This window comes from Momordica charantia (assembly GCF_013281855.1).
Source record: "Momordica charantia cultivar OHB3-1 chromosome 3 unlocalized genomic scaffold, Mcharantia_2.0 BLBB01000003.1, whole genome shotgun sequence".
Lineage (NCBI taxonomy): Eukaryota > Viridiplantae > Streptophyta > Magnoliopsida > Cucurbitales > Cucurbitaceae > Momordica > Momordica charantia.
This window is the reverse complement of record NW_028275161.1, coordinates 22287642-22312957: the sequence shown is the minus strand read 5'-3', so window position 1 is coordinate 22312957 and position 25316 is coordinate 22287642. Positions and strand designations below refer to the sequence as shown.

Genomic DNA, 25316 nt, shown 5'->3' with positions numbered 1-25316 from the left:
GAGGATTGTTTTTATTAGAGTTTACCTAAGAAAAATGAAAAACAGAGGCAGGAAACAGAGACGGAGGAGTTTACCTAAGGAAAAAAAAAAACAGAGGCAGGGGCGTCGGTGGCGGCAATAAGGGCGGGCGGCGGCGGTGTCAGCGTCGACAGTAAAGAACGCAGCGTCGGCTTCGTGGGGGAGGGGTGGTGGTCGGTGGGTATTAGGTTTTTATTCTTTATTTGTTTTTTTTTTTAAATTACTCATGGGCATTGGGCCTTTTTATTTGGGCCCAGAAAACCTCCAAGGCCGTGTCCCAGCCGTATCCCAGCCGTGTCTGATTTTAAAAAAAAAAAAAAATCAGACACGCATTTTGGCGTGTCTGACACTTGTCCGGCACGTGTCCGGGCGTATCCGTGTCGGACACGTGTCCAACACAGATACTTTGCTCAAAAATAAGTGTCAGTGTTTCTTAGCCTATAGGTTACATTAGGAATCTTTTAAGCCATGGAAAATTTGTCTTTAACGAGATAGTATGAATTTCCTAGAGAGCTGATCTTTTATAGGGTTTAAAGATTTGTGGGTTATAGTCTTCAATCACTTATGAAGTTCATGTCATTGGGTTGGACCCGATTTTGCCATCAATTTATGATTTATTGGCTAATCTTCATGAGTTTGTTATCTAATTGAGTGAACTTTCTAGAGTTTTAAGGTTAGTACAGGATAATCTTCAATTCTAGAGTTTTATTGAATCCATATTTCTTGGAGCTAGCCAAAATTTTCATGTCATAAGGATTTCTATTGAACCTTTTGGTTGATCTCATATTGAATGTATTTTTTGTAGGGTATGAGGATTAGCGGAAGGTGTTCTTCAATTCATAGAAAAAATCCACCCAATTTGAGATCCACTATAGTTACATTAAGAATCTTTATCCCATGACATGAACTTCATTTCGGTTAAATCTTTTCGTTTGAGGTAAAAAGATAATGTTATGAGCTGTCTCTTTTGCAAGTTGTTGGGATATTGATGGTGGCTGTTGGAATTTTTGTCCATCCCTCAAAACATTTTTTCTCCAAAATATATATTTCACTCTCTTAAATTTACCATTCCAGCCTCTTTTCGCCCTTCGAAATTTTGTCCATTTCTTTTAACTCTTCTCTCGAAGAATTTTTATCTATCCTTCAAAACATTTTTCTCCAAAATTTTTATTTCACCCTCTTAAATTTACCATTCCATCCTCTTTTTCTCCCTTCGAAATTTAGTCCATTTCTTGGATTGTTCTCTTGAAGAATTTTTCCTTTTACTCAATTTTTTCTTTTAATGATTTTGAAAAGTAATTTTCGAAAATAGAACTTGTTTTCTAAATTTATTGTTCTTTCAAGTATTTTTCTTTCTTAGATTTGAAAGTGATTTTCAAAATGAATTTTGGAGCAGTAGATGTGAGGTGAGTTTAGGAAAATTAATTGACTGGAAATTTTCCTATTTCACCCTATTGCCTGCACTAATTATTTTGAAAGTTTAAATTTTTTCTTTATTTGTCAATCTCCTAATATCTTTTCTTTTGAATTTGTTTCCTCAATCTTTTTTCCAATTCCTTTCCACTTTTTTTATGAATATACTTACAGTTTAAAAAATATTTTAAGAACTTCTATGATTTTTTTACAAAAGTTTTGTTTTTTAATTCTCTCCATCCATTTATAATTTATTGCCTAATCTTGAGTGGTTTGTCATCTAAATGAGTGAACTTTCTAGAGTTTGAAGGTTGGTAGGAGATAATCTTCAATTCTCTTTGTGGAATCCGTACTTTTTGGAGAGAGTCAAATTTTCTGTCTTAAAAATTTATAACGTAACCTCTAGGTTGATCTCGTATTGAATGAATTTTTTTGTAGGATATGCAGATTAGCGGAAGATGATCTTTAATTCATAGAAAAAATCCACCCAATTTGAGATTCAACTATAGATTATATTAGGAATCTTTAACCCATGAAAAATTAGTCTTTAACCAAATAGGATGAATTTCCTAGAGAGCGGATCTTTTATAGGGTTTAAAAATTTGTGGGTTATAGTCTTCAATCACTTATGAAGTTCGTGTCATTGGGTTGGACCCGATTTTGCCATCGATTTATGATTTATTGGCTAATCTTCATGAGTTTGTTATCTAATTGAGTGAACTTTCTAGAGTTTTAAGGTTAGTGCAGGATAATCTTCAATTCTCTTTATCGAATCCATACTTCTTGGAGCGAGCCAAAATTTACCTGTCTTAAAGATTTCTAGCGTAACATTTAGGTTGATCTCATATTGAATGTATTTTTTGTAGGGTATGAAGATTAGCGGATCTTCAATTCATAGAAAAAATACATCCAATTTGAGATCCAACTATAGGTTGAATCTTTAACCCATTGAAAATTTATCTTTAACCGAATAGTATGAATTTCCTAGAGAGTGGATCCTTTATAGGGTTTAAAGATCCGCTGGTATAGTTTTCATTTCCTAATGAAGTCCATGTCATTGGGTTGGACCCTGTTTGGCCATATGTTTAAAATTTATTGCCTAATCATCAAGGGGTTTTAGTTTCCATGTTCGTCATCTCCCTTACATTCGTATGAGCAAATGCACTTTTTTCTTATCCTAAAATTCTGTTCTCTCTTATGTTTCAACTTTCAAATTGTCCATTTCAATATTCTTCAATTAGTTATGTTTCCATTTCAATATTCTTCAATGTCTCAATATTAATATGACCAGATGCACTATTTTTCTTCGTTCCAAATTTTTTTACCAATTGAAGTTTGGTTACAGTCTTATTTGTATTAGATAAATACAAGGGATATTTATATATTTATTTTCTGCTTCGAAGCTACTGAGTCAGTCAAGGTAGCATGTTATTCATTTCGGTTAAATCTTTTCGTCTTGAGATAAAAAGATAATGTTATGATCTTACTCTTTTGCAGTTTGTTGGGATGTCGACGGTGCCCAAAACATTCCAGCCTCAAAACATCCCTCAAAACATTTTTTCTCTAAAATATTTATTTCACTCTCTTCAATTTACCATCCAGCCTCTTTTCTTCCTTCAAAATTTTGTCCATTTCTTAATTCTTCTCTTGAAATTTTTTTTGTCTTATTCAAAATATTTTTGTATGATTTTGAAAAGTAATTTTCGAATATAAAACTTGTTTTCTAAATTTATTGTACTTTCAAGTATTTTTCTCCCTAACATTTGAACACTATTTTCAAAATGATTTTCTGAGTTGTAGATGTGAGGTGAGTTTAGGAAAATTAATTGACCGGAAATTTTCCTATTTCACCTTATTGCCTGCACTAACTTTTTTTAAAGTTGAAAATTTTTCTTTATTTGTCAATCTCCTAACATCTTTTCCTTTTGAATTTGTCTCCTCAAACTTTTTTCCAATTAATTCCTTTCCACTTTTTTATGAATATACTTGCATTTTAAAAAATATTTTAAGAACTTGTATGATTTTTCTACAAAAGTTTTGTTTTTTAATCCTCTCTTCTTTTTAACTTTTTTTTTTGTCTCAACATTTCTTCTATCTATTAACATTTTTACCTCTTTTTCCCCCTAATTTTTTGCACTCTTCCATTTTTTTCCCAAAACTTGGAACATACCTCTCAATACTCGAGCCTATAAAAAAGTTGACGTTACTAATTCATTCTAAAATGTTGATAAATAAATTAACTCGAAACTAACAACTTAATTAAATTATTTAGGACTTCTCAAAAAAAGAAAAAAATTAATTGATTAGGTAACTCATAACAAACTAATATAATGGTTATTTTTTCCCACATCACTGGCTATCTCTTCGTCTCATATCTTCTTTTATTCATCTTTTCTTTGTTTTGTTACTTTGCTTTGATGTCGTGCATTACTTTTAGCCTTTACATTTTACATTATATCATAGAATCGACCCATTAGGTGAGGGTGTGAAATGACGTGGTTCTTTTGGTCGGGAGGTTTTTTCTCCAGTTCTCCTAGCCTTGCCGCACAGGTGAATATTGGAGGAAGGGAAAATGAGAAGTTATAATATTATTAGACTATCCTTACATGGCAATCAACCTGCAGGATGGATTCCACATACGGTTTACCCAAAAATGTTGCTGTCATATAACTTAGGTAACTACAATTTTTTGCTTGGTTTAGTCTCTTGCTTCTTTGCTGCATCGCTAACTTGTAGGACTGCTGAACTTCAAACACCCATCTCCATAAACGTTTCTTCAGTTTCTTGGAATTCAACTTGTTGCTTTCTTTCTTTTTCCATCTAAATTTTTTTTGATCATTGCTCTAATTTTGAACAGGAAATTCACGATGGAATCATTGTGCTTCCATTGGCTCATTTGTATTAGGTGCTAATCTATCATGCACAGGAAGTACTTTTACCTTTGTGGTTAAATACTGGCTGTATTTTTGCTTGAGTGACTTTATTATAAGCTTGATTGGCTATAATTTTTCCTGTTCCCTTCAACTTTATTATAATCGTTGTTTCCCTTTGTAGGTTACAAAATGAATTAGAAAGTTATTTGGCTCTACGGAAAAAGGACAAGGTATGATACTCTTCTAAACACTGGAGTTAGGTAAATTGCTAGCTGGATCATAGATTAGTATCATTGTTGTGAAGTCTTGATTTATGTTTTATTTGTTTTCTACCTAAAAACACTAGAACTGATATCAGAGTCTTTTACTTGTGTCTTTAAGTTTTTCAAATTTCATCAGAGTATATCTTTAAGTTTTTTAAATTCCATCAGAGTGTAATTTTTGTGCAAAAATGCATTTTAGAATTCAGCACACTTCATACGTGTGATCAACTTTACCAAATTGTAACTCGCATCAAAGTTACTGTGCTCTCTATATTTTGCCCAAGTGGTTCCTTGAGGGGGGTTTTTTTTTTTTTGAGTTCAACTGTGTACGGGAGTTAGAAATTCAAAATTTTGACCTCTTCATTGCATTTTGAATCGTATGTGTTGGATATTCTATGGAATTCCCTTTGTTCATCCCGATAGCACTTTGATCGTCACCATTAATGTCGTTGGCCTCGTTCTCGAGCTTGTTTATTTGGCCGTATTCTGCTTTTATGCCAGTCCCAAAGGATGGGTGAGTTCAAACTTCCATCACTACTAACTCTTAATGAAATAGACTATGGAAGTTCTCATCGGTGGATCAGTGTGTAAACTGAGTATTGTTTCTTTTGGATTTAATTTTATGACATTATTTTCAAGAAAAATACTCTCTGATTTTGATTGAAAGGTGTTGAGTTAAGTATTATTCCATTTTATTTGTTAGATGTAATTGGTAAGTATTGTTTCTCGACGAATGTATTGGAATTAATTTTGTGCTACAATGTTTCAAAATTGTATTAAAAAATATCTACTAGATTATTATTATTATTATTATTATTATTTGGTAATAATACACCTTAGCGTTGGGAAAGAAAATTTTTCTAGTATTATAGGGTAGAGTACAAATACTTTTTCCATTTATAAAACGATATAGGGCTAATCAATATTAAAAAGTCATTTATAGAGATAAAATTATAGTGTGAATAAAGAAAGTAGGTAGCTACGACTAAAAATTTTTCATTGAAGTAGTACCTCACACCCTTCTCGTAGGTTTTTTTTTTTTTTCTTTCTACTATCTAAATTTAAAGAGGTGAGAGAGAAAAAAGAGTGGATGAGTTTTAATTATTTTGGGTGAAGATTTTATATTTAGGGTTAAACATGTAACTTATAAGAAGGATCCTATAAATCTTTATCCTTGCGAAAAATTATATCTAGACTTCTTAATTTTAAAACAAAATCTATAGTTACTACTTTAACTTTATAACTCTTAATCCTATTGTTTTTGTATCATTTATGGTTATTTGGAGGTTCTATTATGAAGTTCACGTTCATTTTATTATGTATAGGACCGAACTAAGACAATTTGAAACTTCTACAGATAATGGAACGTTATAAAATTATGAGGCCTGAAAAGGAACCAAGGCGATCACACTATACCTTAAACCAACTTGAACATTTTATTTATTTACTTCCTAAAAAACAACTCGTTTCCATCACCAATTACCAAGAAGCTTAAATAACAAGAATGAAAAATGCAACTAAATTTCATATATATAAAATTTAAGCGTTCTCTCTCCCTCATTATATCTGGCACAAATACATGCCACAACTAGCCAGATACAATTTTACCTACTACCAACACTAGCACAACAGCTTTGCCATAGGACATAATAAAACATGGCTCTTCTCCATTCACAAAGAAACAAGAAGAATAGGGAGGATATTGAGGTAATTTAACCCATATATATGTATTTAACTTACACTAAGCTACATATAAATTCAAACAAAAGTCAAGACTTCAAACTCAGGATCCTAGGAACTTATCTACCCTTGCATTGGTTGTCCTTGACAGAAATTTCATGCAAATTGGCGCCTTGACTCCAGCCAAAGCCAGAATTGAATTAGGCAGTGTCCAAATTCCATCCCCACAAATCAAACCGGACGCCACAGCAGGACCGAAGGCATCGGCTTTGGTTTTGTTTATCTTCTGCCACACAAACAGTATCAGACTTCCTAAGCTCATATCGATTGCAAAGTATGGTCCTACATAGAATGGTATTGCCATTGCCATAGGCAGGGGAATGAACCTTGCCCACTTCTTTGGCATCAAGTCTTTAATCAAGTTGATCAAAATGGAAGCGGCAAAGAACACATAGCAAAGGGTAAGGCAATTCTTTGGTAGGCTTGAGAAGCCTTCGACGCCCAACACGGCCATGTTGCGGAAAATAACTGCATTTGGGGCGGGGTATACACCCGTCGGTAGACCGAGATTATCAAATGCCTTGTAAAAGAGCCAAAAGACACAAGGTGAAATAACGCAGCCCATTGCTGTGCCTATTACTTGGCTGACGAACATGGAGCGAGGTGAAGCCAATGTTAGATAGCCAGTTTTGAAATCCTGCATCAGGTCAGAGGCTGTGGAGACGATATTCATCATGACCCCACAAGCTGCTAGACCAGCAATAACTCCTCCATGCGAGGCACCAGCCCATGCACCAATTGTGAAAATCGCAAGCTTCCCATAAGTTGATGCCAGAGACCAATCCGTGAGCCCGCATCCGTATGCATTACAGAAGGCCAGGACAGGAGCAAAGATGTAGATGACCAAAATATAATACCACTTGAGCTGTGTAAAAATGTGTGGAAGAGTGTTAATCGACACCGCAGCAATTACAACATAGCCTCCAATGGCAAACCACATCGGTATTTGATCCTTGAGAAAAAGTTCTTTCCTTCGTTCATCATCGTAAGATGACTCAGACCTCGATGAACTTTCCATGGAAGTTTCTCCCGCCTCTCTTTTGTGTTGAAGTTGGTAGAGCAAGCCCGAGAGGGTCCGGGTTAATACTTTGAAGAAGTTGTACAGGCCATCTCCAAGAATTATGGCTATGGCTATAAATACCTGAGGTCAGGGTAAAAATGAGTTCCTTCAAGAGGAAATTTTTCATTTTTTTGAAGAAAAATAGTATTGCGGTTTAAGAAGGCAAATCACCTTGTATCCTTGAAGACCACTTAGGTCACTTGGGCTTAATTTCTCGCTATACCATTGACCCCTTTTATCTTCTATGAGAGGCCACATTATGCCCCAAGAGAAAATACCTCCAACAAGCACCGATATGTTTATTATATGGGGGCAAATCATCCCTACTCCTATATATGTTGCTGAGAAGTCAAAGTAAAACCTGCAGAATTAACCAGAATAACACAATGACTGACATATGACAATGTCTTGAAATTGCAACAATATGCTTGAGAACCTAAAATATTCACCTATCGAGATAGAAGAAATATATAAAAATATACAAGATGTAAGAATCAAGTTCACTGAAGCATCACGACACTAATTTTAGTGGAAAAAAATAGAAGAGTTAGCCAAAAATCATACTGGAGAAATTAGAGATATGTAATACTTGTTTGCATATGCTTTGAGTCCAAATGTTGGAAAATGTGCAAATCCGCAACCATCTGCAGCTGTAAAGAACCATTGGAAAAAGCCCCACAAGAAGCTCACAGAGAAAAATCTGCCAAGCAGTCTCACCTGTTTCCTATAATTTCAGGCATAAATATAGTAGATATTAGAACATCTTTCATTTGAATATCATAATAATTTATCATATATGAAAGCACATTACTTTGCAAGTGCAGCTCCTCGAGGAGTATGGAAACTATTAATCAAATGAGCTGTTGCAGTACCACTTGGATAAGTTAATTTGAAGTCAATGACCATGATCTGCAATTAATCCCAAGCAAGAGTGACCAAGATAATAATGAATAATTTCAAGTCAACATATACTGTAGCTGCAACATCACCTTAGGTCCTTAGCAAATGGAATGGAACATATATGTCTTCTTTTTTTCCCTATCTTTTTTATAATAAACAATCACTAAAAAATAATTACAAAAGAAGAAAGAACATGGTATCCAAATCTACTAAACCTATAGAACATCTGGAGGAAGAAAAAGAACTCTCGAATCTTATCATGGATGAATAGTTACAAGATTCATTAACACTAAGTAACATCTAGAATCTGAGAACAAAACAATCTTTTCCACATAAAGAACACTCGTAGAAGATCTTGACAAAAAGATATTTATGCATCTTGTGTGATTTCATTTTCTCTTAAAGTTCCTTCACCATGCATTACGTTGTAGTTGTTTGTATACCAGGTTCTTCACATTTTCTTTTTTATTTTATGAGAAACCGAACTTTTCATTGAGACAAATGAAAACAGAAATACATATACAAGGACATACAAAAACAAAAGCCCAGAAGGAGGAGCCGGGTGAGAAAGGGCTTCCATCCAAAAGAACAAAACCTAAAATGTAAGAAACTAAAAATATTTGATGCAACTTGCAACATGGCAAGCAGCATAGTAGCATACCTTTCGTAAGGGTACAACAGAGAATAGGCCAAGAAAGCTAACAACAAATAGAAAACCAATCATCCATCCTAATGATGGATCTTTGAAATCTTTACTGCCTGATGATTTATGAGCAATCCGTTCGCTCATTCCAAATAAGTAACTTCCAAAACCTCCTGTCAATAGAAATAATCAAAACAGGTATACGATTTAGTCTCACATAGAGGCTAAAGCAGGAATTAGAAAAGTTTTAACTGTGGAATGATATTCTACTGGGATTCTCCCACAGAAAAAGTGAAAAAGTTGGTTTCAAATACAAGTCTACTTCTAGAAAGCTTGTTGTACAAAAAACCTAGAAAACTAGTTTTCTATTTGATTTCTCAGATCAAAGTAGCTGAGCATCTTAGTAAACTTTTTCTTCAATTGAAGAATGGATATTAGAGTGTTCCTTTCATGGAAGATCGAGGAAAAACTGCAGTATAAGTAGCTGAGAATCTGAGTTACCAAGGTTTGGTCAAATGACCATCTTCGTGCATAATTTCTACAGTATGTATAATATAAAACGGTGTTCTGCCAATAATTTTTTCATGATATATAAACTGATCTTTGTTAGAACAGTTTCCTGATTGTTTGTGTGTATATAACTACTTCCATTAGAAGAAACAAATAACAAAAGCATGGCCACACAAAAATAAAGTTAATTACAAGTAAGCACCCCAATTTTTCTTTTTTTTTCTCTGATATCCGTGAGTGTCCGGGCCAGCTTCCTCGACTAATTTCACGTGACACCTACCTGACCCTACAACATTAGGTGCTGAGAAACGCATAGGAATTGTTAATTTCTAAGATAAGTGACTATCATGGGATTTGAACAGACACACTAAAATAGAAGTAGCATTGAACTGCATCAAGCCGATATTCCTCCACCATGAAAGATCTTTCCTCTCTTCTCAGGCCAAGTATTCCATAAAAGACATTAGAAGCCAGCCTACCGCCTTCCTGTACAGTTTACCCCCCTCTTGAGAAAAAAATCAGAGCAATCACAACTCCCTCTAAAAAATTGAGCAATCACGATGACATCACAGTACTGACACAAAAATATGATAAAATCTTCATTAAGTCTCACCAAGAACGCACAGCGCCAAAAAAGGGACGAAAATGAAAGCTTGAAATCGAACTCCGGATTCCCGTTCAGATTATATGTAAACAATAATCTAAAATCGGTAAAAGAAAGTGGTTAAGATACAAACCGCTGAAAGCGATGCCAGACGAGGCAACGACACAGGTTTGGATGACGGTGTTCTCCTGCCTGGTAAAAGGCTGCCTCAAGAGCCCTGATCTCTCCAAAATTTTCGTCCACGATTTCACAAAGAAGAAACCCAGTAGACCAGCAGAAACATTGAGTGAAGGAATAATCCCAGTGGTCAGATTGAGCTTCATTACAATGAAGCTGAACAAAATGCTCAGCCCAAAGCTGACGAAAAAAGCCCTAAACGTTAGCTGCTTAGTCCATGAAGGCACTTCTCGGTCCTCAAAGAACTGCTCGATCGATAGTGCTCCACCTCCACCTCCAAATCTCTGCCTGTTCTTCTGATTCGGATCGTGTTCAGAATCCAAACCCTTCACTACACGATCCTCCACTCCTTTCTCCTCCATAGCGTCTTCTTATGTGACTGCGCGGTTAGAATCAGAATTGGGAAGTGGAACTTCTGATGAGTTGATCCCAATAAGTGGAATACATTGAAACCGCATAGATATTGAAGATGCTGCAATCATTTGATGCGTGGATGGAAAATTGTACGAGCAGAGACAAAAAACAGCCCAAATTACTCTCCAGTTGACTTCCAAGTCTGCGTCTGGGAGAGAAACCATGATCACGACAACGATAGGATTCGCCAGCTTCCCCCGTGGAAATTTCTTCACTTCCCTCATTTTTCTCACGCTCGGATTACTTCTTCGGTACGTCTGTAACTTCCCCGTGGAACAAAATTGCATACCGCATTTTATTTTCTTTTTAATTATAGATCATTAATTTAAATTTAGTATGAAGTTATTTACTCCGCAACCAAATATATATATATATATATATGTATATATATTTATCTTTGTCTTCTTTTCTTTTCTTTATTTTTTTTTTTTTGTGAAAAATTCATTTTTCATACAAAAATTTTTAATGTCAAAATGCCTTTTTCTTTTGGAAAAATATTTTATCTATTAAACTATACATTTACATTTTACACCCGAGGGTTAGAATTCAAATTTCATCTTAAACTATATTTAGTATACTGGACAGTATTTTATAAAATTGAAAAGAAAAAAAGTATACTAGACAGTAGACACGTGTATGTCAGTAATTGGCACGTGTATTGTTTTCTTATATTTGAATATTATTTACTGGAAAATGGGAAGGAAACGTGGGTCCCACTTTGCATAGAAGAAAGTGCCATCCAATGTCCTTTGCTAAATAATAAAAAAGAAAAAAATATTCGGAAAAAAAGAGAGAGAATCAGAGATGCGAACTCAGTGCCCACGATCGAGGAGACATCAGATCAATTGGACTGTTTTTTTATATAAAAATAAAATCGACGGCAGACCGATTTATTAATTCTTTTAAAAATCTAGAGAATTGACTACTGAACAACCAGAAATAAAATTAAGTAGACCAAAATTGAACGAAATAACAAAATCCGTATAGACTAATTGACATTCAATTTAAAAACAAAATATTACTCATTTAATATTAAATAATTTTCTCAAAAAAAGAAAATAAATAATCAAAATCAAAGTCCAGCATAGCATTTCGATTTCTATATCTTGTCAATTATTAGTCTTGTAGGGACCGTTTGTATCAAATTTGAATAGCAAAAAACGAGTGAATGAGATCTCATGCCCAATTTTGGTCTTGTTTGAGATTTTTCCACTGATAATCTTGAAAAATACTAATACAGCATTTACAATTCAATTATATTAATTATTTAACATTTTAGTCAAAATTTAAAATTAAGCGAAGTAATTTTGTGAATCAATTTTAATACGGATAAGCTCATTAATAAATAAAAATCAAGTAAAATCTACCAATTAACTAATTTTAGCATCGACAATCTGAATTTAGTTCAACTAGTTAAGATATCATCTCCAACCGAAAGGTCGTAACGAAAAATCATTAGCATGAATCATTTAGTATAAAATAAATAAATTGATTAAAATACAAGTATACTTTTAATAAAAATCACAGTCAATTGCTTCATCATGAACATTACTAAACTTCAAATAGACTTATTAGTTTACTTTTCTGTCCTACACTCCAAAAAAGTTTTACTATTGTTCGCTACCAAATTTATTTGGTTGAAACTTATATTGTGACGAGCACTTGAACAAACAAATTTTAACATTGAATAAGTAGAATAAAATTCTTATAATCTCCATAGACCCAGGAGATTTTTCATTTTTATGTGAGAAGAATCTTGGGTATAAACCAATATATAAGATGGAAGAAGCTGAACTGCCTGAAGAGTTAGGGTACCACACAAGAAGGAACAAAACATTGTGTAAAGATAAACTAAGATCAGCTGCTCTTACATCCTACTTGAGGTAAGGTCCTATTCTAAACTAAATTCTCAAGAATATTGATATCAGGAAAGAAACTCCTTGATAAGTTCTAAGCATGGAACTTCTGGTTATGTACCTAGCGTCGCCGTGAGAGGAAGAACTCATAATCTGGATGCGTGTTTTCGGAGTTCAGATTTCCTTTCTTAACAATGGCTCTGGCCATGAGAGATGCAGTCTCTTCCAGCGTCCTCAAGCGTTCTTCAAGGATTCCAGGAGGATCTACATTAAACGCAAACCCAGACGTACCATTTCTTGGCTCGAACCAACATTCATTCTGCTCATGTAACAAAGAGTACAGTTATCAACGATGCATAATCAATCTTCATGCAATGCAGCAATCTAGCAACTCTGTTAATAATATACAGAAGCAGCAGCAGAAGCAATTTATCGACTTAGAACATTAGATGAGTTATCGGAGAAAAGTATATAGTAGCCTGTCCAAAGGAGCAACATGCTTAGGGGCGACCATTCATAACTTGGAGTAACAATTACGCTGAATCTAAGGAGGTCTTTTTCATCCCTCTTTGAAGATGTGGAGGAGAAAGAATCAATGGTTTGATTAGACATCATGTACTGATTTATATACCCTTCAACCAGAATTAACGGAACTACCGCAGTTGCAGCTCCATTTCCTGTTGTACTGTCTGGAAACCGGAGAGCGGTTGCTCAAAATATGAAGATCACAAGGAATAGGTAGCTGCTAATCAGGCTCGATAAAGTTGAATGGTGAAAACCATGCATTGCCCATCATTTTTCATATGAGAATTCTTTTCTTACCATATTTCTTATAGAGAGAGTGGTAAATACAATCTTCAGAATCCTTTTTTTCTTTGTTCACTTTAGCAATTTCTTAACCATACACAAAACTACTTCAAAATGTTAAAGCACGTTATAATTGGAAGTTGTAATTAGCAAAATTTTACCTGTGCATTATAACTTTGAAGACCCACAACTGGACATACTAGACAAGAATCTGTATCTGAGGAGTTTAGTTGAGAAGTTCTACAAACAAAATGTCCTAGTGAATGGTAAGTCAGAAACGCAGCTCGAAGGTTGCCATCTGGTATCCTATAAATGGGATACCATGCCACTGAGTACCTGAAATGCCAAAAGCAATTAAATCACTCTTTTGTCCTCACAGGTGCCGTGTCAGTGACATTCATATTATTCTGTATGACGGAAAGATACGTTAAGATTTAAGAATATGGTCACACATGATCTAGTAGAATATGGAACTCATTCAAATGATTGCAAATGTCTGTTGCAACTAACCACGATCTAGCATGCAGATCATTCAAAGTTATGGAGTTGAGCATGGTCGGATCCCCATATATTTTTCCTTGCAGACGTCCATCTCCCCCGACCAGCTGCTGTATCCTGATTCAAATAATAGGACTGAAATCAATCTCAAACAGTTCTAATCTAGCAACCAAAAGCGATGTGCAAACAACTTTCTAAGATAACCAACATATCCAGCACTCTGTTGAGCCTCATATTAAGTAACTGGAATGCAGAATTTGAAATGCAGCCATTTATTTAAAACCAGCATACTATGAATCAGCTATTGCTTATGGATAAAGAGGTAAAAGGCAAATCACAAGGTAATGAATAAATATATAAATAGATGCCACTGCCATATCGAATATGGAAGAAGTTTTCCTTCAAAAATTTCACAAGGGACTGGCTGATTGTTAAATTGTGAAGATTTTGTGCTTTAATGTGTGTGGCGCCAAGAAGAAAGGGGATGCTTTCAAAGATTTTATCAAGTGTACCAATCCAGACATTTTTTCCTTGAGTCAAATTATGGAGGGTTGATAGGAGGATTGTCTATTAACTTTGGAGTTTTAGTGCTATTTAGGATTTCCTTGAGGCTATTGGCTCAATGAACATAAAGCAACAAGAGATGGAATGTAACACTAGTCATTGGCCTACAACTTCTCCAGGTATGCCTCTTGGAGGACGTCTAATCAAGGTTGGCTTTTGGAATCCAGTAATAAATGGAAGATACAGCCTTTTTCCTCTTTGAAGAATAGGTCACCTTGTTCTTTCTGGAATAGCACAACTACTTTGTGGTCATACGGTTGGAGGGAAAGCAAAGATTTTATTGTCTTGTGCAATAAATGCTACTCTTTGGAAGATCTTGTTGGAAAGAAATCAGAGGATCTCTACGAGGGTTGGGGAGACACCTGGGATGATGCTAATTTGTTGGGATATACTTGATATCATCTCCCATTTTGTAGTCTCCTACGATAAGTTTGTTTCTTATAAAATATATATATATATATATATGACAATAATGACAAATTGAACTTCAATAAGAAAAGGCTCGAGTTCAAAAATATATTACCAACAAAATCACACTAGTAATTTCCAGAAAAAGCGTAGGAGAAATTACTTATCAAATAATGGCCTTCTCTGCTGAGGTGGTTCCACTTCAAAATATTCAAAAACAAGTTCTGATTCTCCAGATAATTTTAAGTCAACTGATTGTTCAGAAATTTTCGTCTTCTCAGAAGCCAAAGGTTGCTCTGAACTATGAAACTGGCTACTAACCAGCGGAATGCTTGCATCATCTGTATGAGGCTTGGGAAAAAGAACTGAAAATATTGGAAGATGACAAGTGGAGGGCTCCTTAATTTTTATATTCCTTACACATGAATCTAATCCCGCAGGATTGGCAGTTGTCCCAGCATGAGTTTTATGGCTCTTAAATAGCTGAACAGCTGAAAGAAACGGAACAAAATACGCTAGGAATGCAGAATTATCATAACTAAATCTATTTGCATTTTCATTACCCTTGGCCTTTATTTCCAAACCATAGCTACCATGCTTTTCATACCATTGCCACAGGCAACCTAAAGAAATGTTGGGAATCTCATGGCTACACAGAATTGCATCACCTAGCAGATTTCTTGGGCAAATTTTACAACTTTTTAACTTGGGTCTCTGGCTGATAACTGGAGAGGACAGATGAAGGAATGTTTCGAACTCCGCAATTGGACAACCAGTTTCCATTTGAACAGCCTCAGATGCCAATTGCACCCTACATGCATTATTCACTGCCTGTTCCATTTTAGATGCATCTTCACATGAGGATTTGCAATTAAAATGTTCATCCATATCGAGCTCACAACTATGGTCCTGTAGTGTGGTTATATCATGATCACACATCTTCTGCACCTCACATTCATCTTCTAGAGGACCATGATTCCCATCTCTAGAACTCTTACTCACTTCAGTTACAACAGAAACAGGATCTTGTAAGTCACAAACGACTCTTTCTTGAATTGATTCTTCTGAAGTCCCTAACTCAGCAGGTAGCTTATTTACATATTTAAGAGATGAAGAATCAGGTCCGGCCAAGGTGGTTAATCTGGAACCCTCTGCCCCACTTGGAACCCAGTTTTGAAGAGGTGATCTGGAATGGTTGTTGTGCTTGCTGTGTTCAGCAAGAGAACTTCCTTGTGTTACTTGATCAATTCTCTGAAAGAAAAGATGAGGAAGGTAAATAGGAGAATGAACCTCTAACAGATTTGACTGATCTAAGGAGTTGCATGACCTTGATGATGAGCTGTACTCATTCTCTACTCTTTGACTATTCAAACCATCGGAGACAAGTTCATCTGACATCAATCCATCTAGACAAGCCTGTGTGCTTTCAAATGATTCAGAAGTCAAGCATTTACCAGTATTATCATTCTGAAGCTGAGATTTTGAAGCACTATTTAATCTTCTTATATCAAAGCCCATAGATGGAATATCCAACCTTTCATTTGGTTGTTTGTCAACCATTGAACTGGTATTATTACCAATACCGCTCTTACAAGGACGATAGATCTTATCTTGTACTGAAGTATTTTTTCTTCTTAACTTCCTGGAACTTTTGTCTTTCAGCTGTTTTCTGTTCCCAGTTTTTCTATCCTTAACCTTTGGAATTTGCACGCCAACAGGTTTACAATTGCCTTTAAACTGTTTGCAGATAGGACTTACCTGGTCCAACTGTGCACAACATCCACCGCTATTATTCTTTTGAACCTTTTGCCAGACAGTATGATTGTTTTCCTTCCCTGTACGCCTTTGTGAATTTCCCACAATTCCAAATCTATTGATCTTAGAACTCCCAGTCAATTTTTTATTTTGTTTAGTTTTCTTTCCAGGTAAAACCAAACGAGTTTCACTATTAGTACATCCCTGAATACCATGCTTAGCTCTCTCCACTTCAGCATTTACATCTACTTCATCTCTTACCGAGATATGACGAGAACAATAATTCTCTCTAGAGGGGGAATTTTTTTCTTCCAGTAGACCAACTCCAAAACTTTCCTTTTCATTTAATTTCAAGTTGAGACCATCATAGTCACTGTTTGAACTAACACATTGAGACTCTGAGGAATTATTGTCAGAAAAGCCCTTAGAGCGAAAATCACCGCAACAGCCAACAAACAACCTCTCTCTTGGATCAACTCCCCCATCGAAATGAGAGCAACCAGTTACTTTGACTAGAGGCTGATTTTCAGATCCACACACATTATAATTCCCACTAAGATTCTGTGTTGCAGAAGGTAGAACCTGAGATGCATCCCCCTCAACAGTTTCAGAGGATATTGAATGTACGGTTCCAAGTGGCTGAATAATCCTCTCAGAATTTCCATCAAAATAATTTTTACTGGCCCTAATATCTGGCAGGAAAGTTTCTTGTGCAGTTGAACAAGAAACAGAACCATCTCCAGGATTCAAATCATTATTGCCGCAAGCTTCTAACAATAAACTTCCACGGGCAGAATCCTCAGATGAGACTTCTGTTTCAGCACAGACAAAATCACAAGATATCTTCTTACATTCGATTCCTTTCTTTTTTGCCTTCTTTCTGGGATTTTTCTTCCCATATCTATGCATTTTAGCTCCACCAATGGGGATGTCAGAGATTGCACTAGAGTCACTTGAAATCAGAGCAGAGCTGGAGCATGAACTCCTGCAAGAGAACTTGCCAGAGAGTTCATTCAACGACTTGATTGCTTTACTATCCAATAACTTTTTATTCGACTCCAGCAAGCTTCTACATCTGAATGAATTGATTGAATATGTACCATTAGAGGCAGGGCCTTTTTGCACCAATTTTCTCTCAGCTGCAAACTGATTCATTTGAGGCAGACAGCTCGCATGCAAGCAATCTAGGTATTGCAGTGGTGGTGCAACAATTTTCCAGGGTCCATCAGATTCAAGTGTAAGAAAACTGAGAACGGCACATCTGAAACAGTAAAGGGGTAAATAAGTAAAATAATAACAACCAACAAGTTCTTCCAGGTTGAAATAATGAAACAGAACAAAGTCAAAGATCAACAATTGTACGACTAAAGAATTACCTGTAATCAAAGAAGTTCCTCCATGCAAGAGAAGAAACTTCGGAATCCTGAATGAAGGAAGGATAACAATTGAAAAGAACATATTCAGACACAAAATTTTATGCACACCAAAAGCGATAACAAATAAAGTAGAATCTGCTTAATTTTGTGACCTTAATTCTTCTGGAGCAATTGTCTTCCTGAAATCTAACTTCTAATAACTCCTTTCCTTTGTCTGGAATTTTCTGAAGATCGCTAATTCTTCTTTCAAGAGCACACTGCATCGTTTTCTGTACCTGTCCATTACAACAGTTCAAAGATAAAACTTCTTGAGGTATACTTCCAAGGGACTCCGGAAAAAGATTATATACTAAGATATTGTACACTGATTTTTTACCTTGACATTAAATATACAATACACCCAAGAAAATAAATAACAAAAAGAGAGACCTGAAGAACTACCAAGCAGCTAAATAGGCAAAAAGAAACAATAAAATGTTTGATAAAATTTTCATATTATGTCTTAATGACAATGCTTTGACACGTCACACGATGGTATTAGTTTGATCATAAATTCAGAATGATGCCAAAAAAACAGAATATCAACGTATAATTAGAATAGGAAAATGAAGATCTAACATGGGATGGGGCCAACAACAATTTTTTTTTTAAATAAAGATTGACTCGAAACAATAACTGACTATTTTATTATATGAAAGTAAGCAACTGCAACTCAATGCAACAAGAAAACTGTTAAATAATAGCTCAAGAAATCTAAATCCAGTTGAAATGAGAACCAATGTTCTGATCCCGATACCAGTACCACAATATATTTTTTTATAACCACCATCGGGAGCTCCACTCTTGGATTATGCTCATGGCTCGGCCTACTAACCCCTAATGAGGCTTTGCCACCCAAGGCCAACTTTGGGAGACAACAAAAATTCAAGTTACTAAGCTTTTGATCTAAGGCTTAAACCTAGGACCTTTGGTTAAATTTATTATCTGCGGCCAGCCTTGAGGGTGATCATGATACCATAAAATTAGAATTTCAAACAAAACAACTCTCATGCGATCATCAAATATATGCAGGCAGATTCTTGCAAAACAAACAGCGAGAATGTAGAAAGGTCAGAAATCTCAAACTTCTCGGAAGACCAAATACAAAAAGAGCTTTGATTAAGAGACCAACAAACCCATTTTCCGGAGTGAAATGTCATTTATTAAAACGTCATATCGCAGGCCACCCAACTAAATGACATAACATTGTCAGACATAAACACGAGCTAATGGCAAGAAACCAATGAATAAGTGAATAAGATGCATTGAGGGAGAAAACCCAGATATAAAACAACCTCTCCTTGAAACGGATTTTCTCGATCAAGACAACAAAAAGCTGTGGCATCCGAAACTCGTTAAATTAAATTCTATTACCAGTCAAAAGAAAGTCGTTCAACAAAGACAGCCAAATCTCCCAACTACTTGCGAAGGGGAAAGAAGTATAGATTGCACAGAATATTATGAACACAGGACGAAGAAGAAAACACGCATAGGTATTACTCCCTTGAAATTTAATCAGGCAATTAGAACCATTGAGAAAGCGTAGTACTAAATTTGACTAGACCCGGAAACATCAGAGGAAAAATATCTCAATTTAAGAACTATACCAATTTAGACACAATCCGCGCCCAAATATAGCGACGAGGTTCAGATTACAGGGAAACGCAGAAATCTACAACAGTCAATAGTTGCCAAAAATGGAAATATTTCTGCCCCGCAATCTCTTAATTAATACGCAACTCAAAATAGACAAACAAAATAGATAAAGTACATAGATGATAAATTAACTCCCCACTTTCACAAGATAATATATAATAACTTCCCTAAAATAGGAGGAAATAGCGAGCGGAGATTGAATTGCCAACATAACAAAACAAAAAAAATAAAATAAAATAAAAGCGAGAGCGATTAACTAAGACCGCCAGAAGATAACTGACCCATTTAAATTATCGAGGGAGTAGCGGAGGAAGTACAGCGATTGAGAGCGGTTTCTTTTCCAGTGGCCAATAGCTTCAATCTTCTACTGCTCTATCGGAATCTGTTCGAGCTTTGCTGTCGATAGTCGATAAATTCGAAGTTCTTGTTTATCTTCAATCCACAGGTTTTAGTTCAGACTCGATTGAGTTAATTTGGTTCGATGATTGAGTTTCTCGATTTCCTGCAGTCCCACTCTATAAAGTAAATGGAAGAGCGAGACAGCGTGTGAGATGGAGAGAGAAGAACAATTCCCTATTTTTCTCTTTCGAGTTCAAATGGGCTGGGATTTCAACCTCCAACGAATTTTTTTTTTTTTTTTTTTTTTTTACAGACAACCTTCAACGAGTTGGTAAGGACAACTTAACTAGTTGAATTGTTGTTAATTGGGATAAAATAATAATTTTAACGCACCAGTCCACTGATTATTTTAATTTCTATCAACATTTCCATTATTACTTTTCTATGAACATCACAAGTTGATTTGTAACAAAACTTTTTGTTGCTGGTACTTTTTCCTGGATTCCTTCCTTTATAGATGTGACATCAACGAGATAAGATAAATGGATATTTGTAAAAATTAAATAAATTAGTACTGACATGATTTTAATTTTATAATACCACTGATAAAAAAGTTTTATCTAATGTTAAAACTTAAAAGTGTGAAATTTTCATTGAATTTATTGATTTAAGTACATTTTTAAAAGATATATAGATATTAAAATGTAGACATTTGACATTTACGTGGATATTAACATTTAAAATTAAAATCCTTTTTATATATAATTAGATAATGTTGATCGAACTATTATTTGATTATGTTATTTAAATTATGATATATATTATATTGTATTATTTGAATTGTGATTTAGAATCATAATAATATAAATAAGTTATCTATAAAAAATAGCCGATGACATTTATTTATAGATAAATTATGACATTTATTCATAGAGGTTAATTATAGGATGAATAAAAGAAGTATGTTTTTTCCAAGTGGATTTTTTCTCCCCTACGTACCAACACATTGTCATTTCATCATGTTTCACATGAATTGTGAGGAAGGAAGTAAGTATCGTTAATATATTTTTTTTTTCCAATACATAAAAGGATCAAACATGAATTCTAGGTATCAACACTAATGCCTCTGCCACACTACAACAACACCCTAGGTGCGAAAATAAGTATTAATTAATTAAAATTCGTATGTATTTATCATAATCTAAACGTTAAAATTTTTATGCAATTTAAAAGTTTATTTTTATAAAATTATTATATATTCAATTGTTATATTTTTAATTCACAAATAAACGTGTTATATATATATATATATATATATATATATATAAAAAAGTTACATTTGGGTTTATGTCAAAACTAAGAAAGCACCTTTAGATAAAATATATAAGTATTTAAAATTATAATAATTATAATAAATATATAAGTACTTTAACTAAAAATGAAATCTACAAATATTTACTAAAATATTACAAAAATTTCAACCATTAAAGTTCACTACAAATTTTCATTAATCAAAAGAATCCCAAAAAACACGAAAGGTTCATATTGATATACAACTAAACTTTTTTTTTTTTAATTACCGTCAAGCCTATGCTCATGTTGCCTATGCAGACCATGTCCATCTAAAAACACAGTAATACTAGGAGAGTACAATAAAATCTGAAAAGATATAGTCAATCTACACTTACATTTTGCATCTATTACAGTCCAAAACAGAAGTGCAAACTCATATTTTCAGTCTATTACAATCCAATCCAACACAAACGTGTAAGCTCATCAGAGCGAAGCAATAGCCTAAGATTTAAATCTGCTATAACCAAAAAAAAAAAAAAAAAAAAATCTCAAATTTGATCAAATTTCTCCAACACAGATTCTATAGTTATTGACCTGTTAATGCTGACAGTCAGAATGCAGTTATTAATAACACAAATAAAGGATGTGTAAACAAATAACTTAGTATATGATTTACTTTAAGTCAATTACTCAATTATCAATGTAACTTTATATTCTATAGCTCTCATATACTATCTATATCTATATATGAAATGAAATATTGTTGAACGTTGAACACTCACCAGAAAACATCGCCACCTAGGAACGATCTTCTGGAGATCCATTCAGGAACCAGATTTACAAGCTGCTCCAACAGCTCTTCCACTTCTCCTAGGGAGAGCTCGAGTTAAATTTAAATAAGTTTGATTATAGCAACTTATTATAAACCGATGCATACTGCTCTCTGTGATGTCAAGACATCGAGACAATATCTTGTGCATCAGCTCCTCCTTGGTGATGAAGGGGCAATTTATAGATCGGAAAATATGGTAAACACAGTGAACACGCTGAGACAAGGAGGTGTTAAACTGCTCTGTAACATCACTGTGAAAGAACATACTCAAACTGTTAACATTATTGTTGTCAGAGAAACTAAAATCGAAAACAAATCGTAGAGGCTACTCACATTTCTTCCTGTTCTGGTTGATTCTTCAAAACTTCTTGACCAGAGTTCTGAAGAAGATCACTGAAAGAAGAAAAAGGAAAAAAAAAATTTGACAGATCCATTCTGAGGTTTAGTTCCTCCTATGGTCACAAAATTTCTATAAAAGAAAAATCATAGAAGATATACTCACGTTTCTTCGTGTTCACAGTTCTGATTCTGAAGATCACTGACAGGAAAAGACAGAACAACAAATCACACGATTTCTGTAAAAGAAAATCGTGTAAAATATACTCACGTTTCTTCTTCCTGTTCAAATTCTAGTCGATTGTTCACAACTTCTTGACCTGAGTTCTGATTCTGAAAGAGAACGCTGACAAATAAAAAGTAAAAGACATGACAACAATGTTGCGAGGTTTAATTCCTTTATTTTCTAGAAAATTGTAGAAGATATACTGACATTTCTTCCTCTTTGACTTCTGGTTGATTCTTCACACCTCCTGGACCTGAGTTCTTAAGATAACTGATAAAAACAAACAATGTTACGAGGTTTAGTTCCTTGAATTTTTAGAAAATTATAGAAGATGTACTCACATATCTTCCTGTTCAACTTCTGGTTGATTCTTCACAACTCCTCCACCTGAGTTCTTAAGAAGATCACTGACAAAAAAACAAAAAAACAAAAAAGGAAAAAAAATGTCACGAGGTTTACTTCCTTAGTTTTCTAGAAAACTTTAGAAGATTGTACTCACATTTCTTCCTGTTCAGCTTCTGCTTGATTCTTCACAACTCCTGGACCTGAGTTCTTAAGATCACTGACAAAAACAAACAATGTTACGAGGTTTGGTTCCTTAATTTTTTAGAAAATTATAGAAGATGTACTCACATATCTTCCTGTTCGACTTCTGGTTGATTCTTCACAACTCCTCCACATGAGTTCTTAATAAGATCACTGACACCAAAAAAAAAAAAATGTCACGAGGTTTAGTTCCTTAATTTTCTATAAAACTTTAAAAGATTGTACTCACATTTCTTCATGTTCAACTTCTGGTTGATTCTTCACAACTCCTGGACCTGAGTTCTTAAGAAGATCACTGACAAAAAAACAACAAAGAAAAATAAACAATGTTACGAGGTTTAGTTCCTTAATTTGCTATAAAATTATAGAAGATATACTTACATTTCTTCCTGTTCGACTTCTGCTTCATTCTTCACAACTCCTCGATCTGAGCTCTTCAGAAGATCACTGACAAAAAATAAAAAGACAGAACAACCATTGAGAACAAAATATAATTACAAGCAGTGTTGTTAAAAACGCACATCGCATCCTACGATTCAGAACGAAACGAAGGCAAAACGATTCAATCGCAAATTTCATGTATCCTACGTTTCCAATGATGGAACCGTAAAAAATGGAACGAACAGGTTGGACATAAAAACAGGTTGGACATAAAAAACAAACAGAAAACTAGGGAGGGCGTTTTCACTAGCCTGATCGTGGCCATGACACGCTGAAAGAAGAATAAGAAAGATGAAGAAGAAGAATGGGCGACAGAGCCCCTCTCTTAGTTTTTATAGCAGTACATTGGCCTTTAAAAGCCAATTTGATGGACTCTGGTCTGGGCTGGGCTGGTCTTCAAGAAAATGAGTTGCTTTCTCTCCCAATTGGGCTAGCGGCAAAAATTGACAATATAAATAGAGATAATATCTGGTAAGTGCTATTTTTAAATCTTAATTTCATAAATTTCAAAATTTGAACTCTTAGATATTTTTACGTAGGATTTTATGTTAATGCCGTTTCTACCTTATTTTTTATTTTATTATAATTTTTTAATTTAAAATATTTGAATCCTTAATTTGTAATTATATTCATTTAATTATTATAGACCTCATCCAATTTTTCGACCTTAATTTCTCAAATCTCTGTTTGAAAGATTTTTTCCTCCCAGCAATTAACAACTTTCAATTTTGTTAAATCAAGTTTTGAATATTTCCGCTTAATCCGTCGTTTGCTGTCGTCTCTAACCACTGTTTTTTTGTTTCCCGTCATTGTCGACGACCAGACCTTCAATTTCCATCTTCAGGGCTTCCATCAACGAGGTATTTATTCGTTCTTCCCCAGAGAGACCTTCAATTTCCGTCGTTGAATAAAGTTTCTGTCGACGTCTTTGCACGTTTCTGACGTCGTGCAGTGTGCTTCCGTCAACGAGGTATTGATTCCTTCTTCCCCATAGACGTCCAGACCTTCAATTTTCGTTGCTGAATAAACTTTCCATCGACGTATTTGCATGTTTCCTACACCGTGCAGCGCGTTCCTCGTCTCATGTCCCCCTTCTGTTTATACCACTGGTAATTATTAGTCTTCCGTTATGATTGGTATATATGAAGATATATTTTATGTATATGTATAGAAAATTGAAGTTCTAAACGTCTCATAGTCTTAGTATTCCTGATTATATTCATATATGTGTGTATATATCTTATGGTTATATATAATATATATACACATATATCTTATATGTGCAGGAAGCGAAAAAGTTTCCAATTTTGAATTTGGCGATTTCTAGACGGGATTTGGGGATATTTTAGAAGGTTTTAAAATTTGGGAAATTTAGGGTTTTCTTTTTAATGTTTCGGGGTTTTAATTTATTTTAGAAATATCATTAACCTAAAATTATGGGATCCAAATTATAACTTTATAATTAATCAATTTTGCATATTAAAATAAATTTAAAATTATTTTGTAGATTCAATAGAGTATTTAAGTAATTTATGTGATGGGTACCTGGTTAATAGTAAATTCTATACATTCCATCATTTTATGTAATTGTATAAATAGTGGGTTGCAAATAGATATTACAAATTCAAAATTATCAGATATATCTATACAAATAATTAAACCACTATTTCCATATACAATTTCAAAAAATAAGCAACTTGATTGATTTGGATTTTATACTCTATTATTT

General features: G+C 34.3%; 3 protein-coding genes and 1 long non-coding RNA gene across 10 annotated transcripts; 1 reads left to right on the top strand and 3 right to left on the bottom strand.

Annotated features, from left to right (window-relative positions):
• Positions 1-241: 241 nt before the first annotated feature.
• Positions 242-5252, top strand: LOC148212586 (uncharacterized). Of its 2 annotated transcripts, XR_015789606.1 has the most exons (3): positions 3472-4106; positions 4289-4534; positions 4991-5252. It is a non-coding gene; the product is annotated as an uncharacterized LOC148212586 (long non-coding RNA). The 2 variants fall into 2 exon arrangements; XR_015789605.1 differs by lacking the exon at positions 4991-5252 and having other exon boundaries at positions 242-4106; positions 4289-4436.
• Positions 5253-6072: 820 nt separating this feature from the next.
• LOC111008829 (putative metal-nicotianamine transporter YSL7) lies at positions 6073-10867 on the bottom strand. Of its 2 annotated transcripts, none has more exons than XM_022281661.2 (6): positions 10158-10867; positions 8929-9083; positions 8179-8276; positions 7957-8091; positions 7539-7728; positions 6073-7448 (listed from the first exon to the last, which is right to left on the bottom strand). In XM_022281661.2, exons 1-6 carry the CDS (start codon positions 10561-10563, stop codon positions 6351-6353), a joined length of 2082 nt encoding a protein of 693 aa, XP_022137353.1. In that variant the 5' UTR covers positions 10564-10867; the 3' UTR covers positions 6073-6350. The 2 variants fall into 2 exon arrangements, with proteins under 2 accessions (XP_022137353.1, XP_087977856.1); XM_088121730.1 differs by lacking the exon at positions 10158-10867 and adding an exon at positions 9623-9900.
• Positions 10868-12307: 1440 nt separating this feature from the next.
• LOC111008718 (uncharacterized) lies at positions 12308-20189 on the bottom strand. Of its 4 annotated transcripts, none has more exons than XM_022281497.2 (7): positions 19856-20189; positions 18032-18154; positions 17880-17926; positions 14912-17764; positions 13789-13893; positions 13440-13614; positions 12308-12790 (listed from the first exon to the last, which is right to left on the bottom strand). In XM_022281497.2, exons 2-7 carry the CDS (start codon positions 18140-18142, stop codon positions 12593-12595), a joined length of 3489 nt encoding a protein of 1162 aa, XP_022137189.1. In that variant the 5' UTR covers positions 18143-18154; positions 19856-20189; the 3' UTR covers positions 12308-12592. The 4 variants fall into 4 exon arrangements, with proteins under 4 accessions (XP_022137189.1, XP_022137190.1, XP_022137191.1 ...); XM_022281498.2 differs by lacking the exon at positions 19856-20189 and adding an exon at positions 19526-19768; XM_022281499.2 differs by lacking the exon at positions 19856-20189 and adding an exon at positions 19293-19509.
• A 1345-nt stretch (positions 20190-21534) lies between these two features.
• LOC111008795 (uncharacterized) lies at positions 21535-23933 on the bottom strand. Of its 2 annotated transcripts, none has more exons than XM_022281606.2 (13): positions 23839-23933; positions 23528-23593; positions 23376-23441; positions 23234-23299; positions 23100-23162; positions 22942-23007; positions 22808-22870; positions 22646-22720; positions 22541-22576; positions 22372-22431; positions 22144-22289; positions 21989-22076; positions 21535-21809 (listed from the first exon to the last, which is right to left on the bottom strand). In XM_022281606.2, the coding sequence occupies exons 1-13, from the start codon at positions 23850-23852 to the stop codon at positions 21755-21757; spliced, it is 864 nt and encodes a 287-aa protein (XP_022137298.1). In that variant the 5' UTR covers positions 23853-23933; the 3' UTR covers positions 21535-21754. The 2 variants fall into 2 exon arrangements, with proteins under 2 accessions (XP_022137298.1, XP_087977580.1); XM_088121454.1 differs by having other exon boundaries at positions 21535-21800.
• Positions 23934-25316: the final 1383 nt, after the last annotated feature.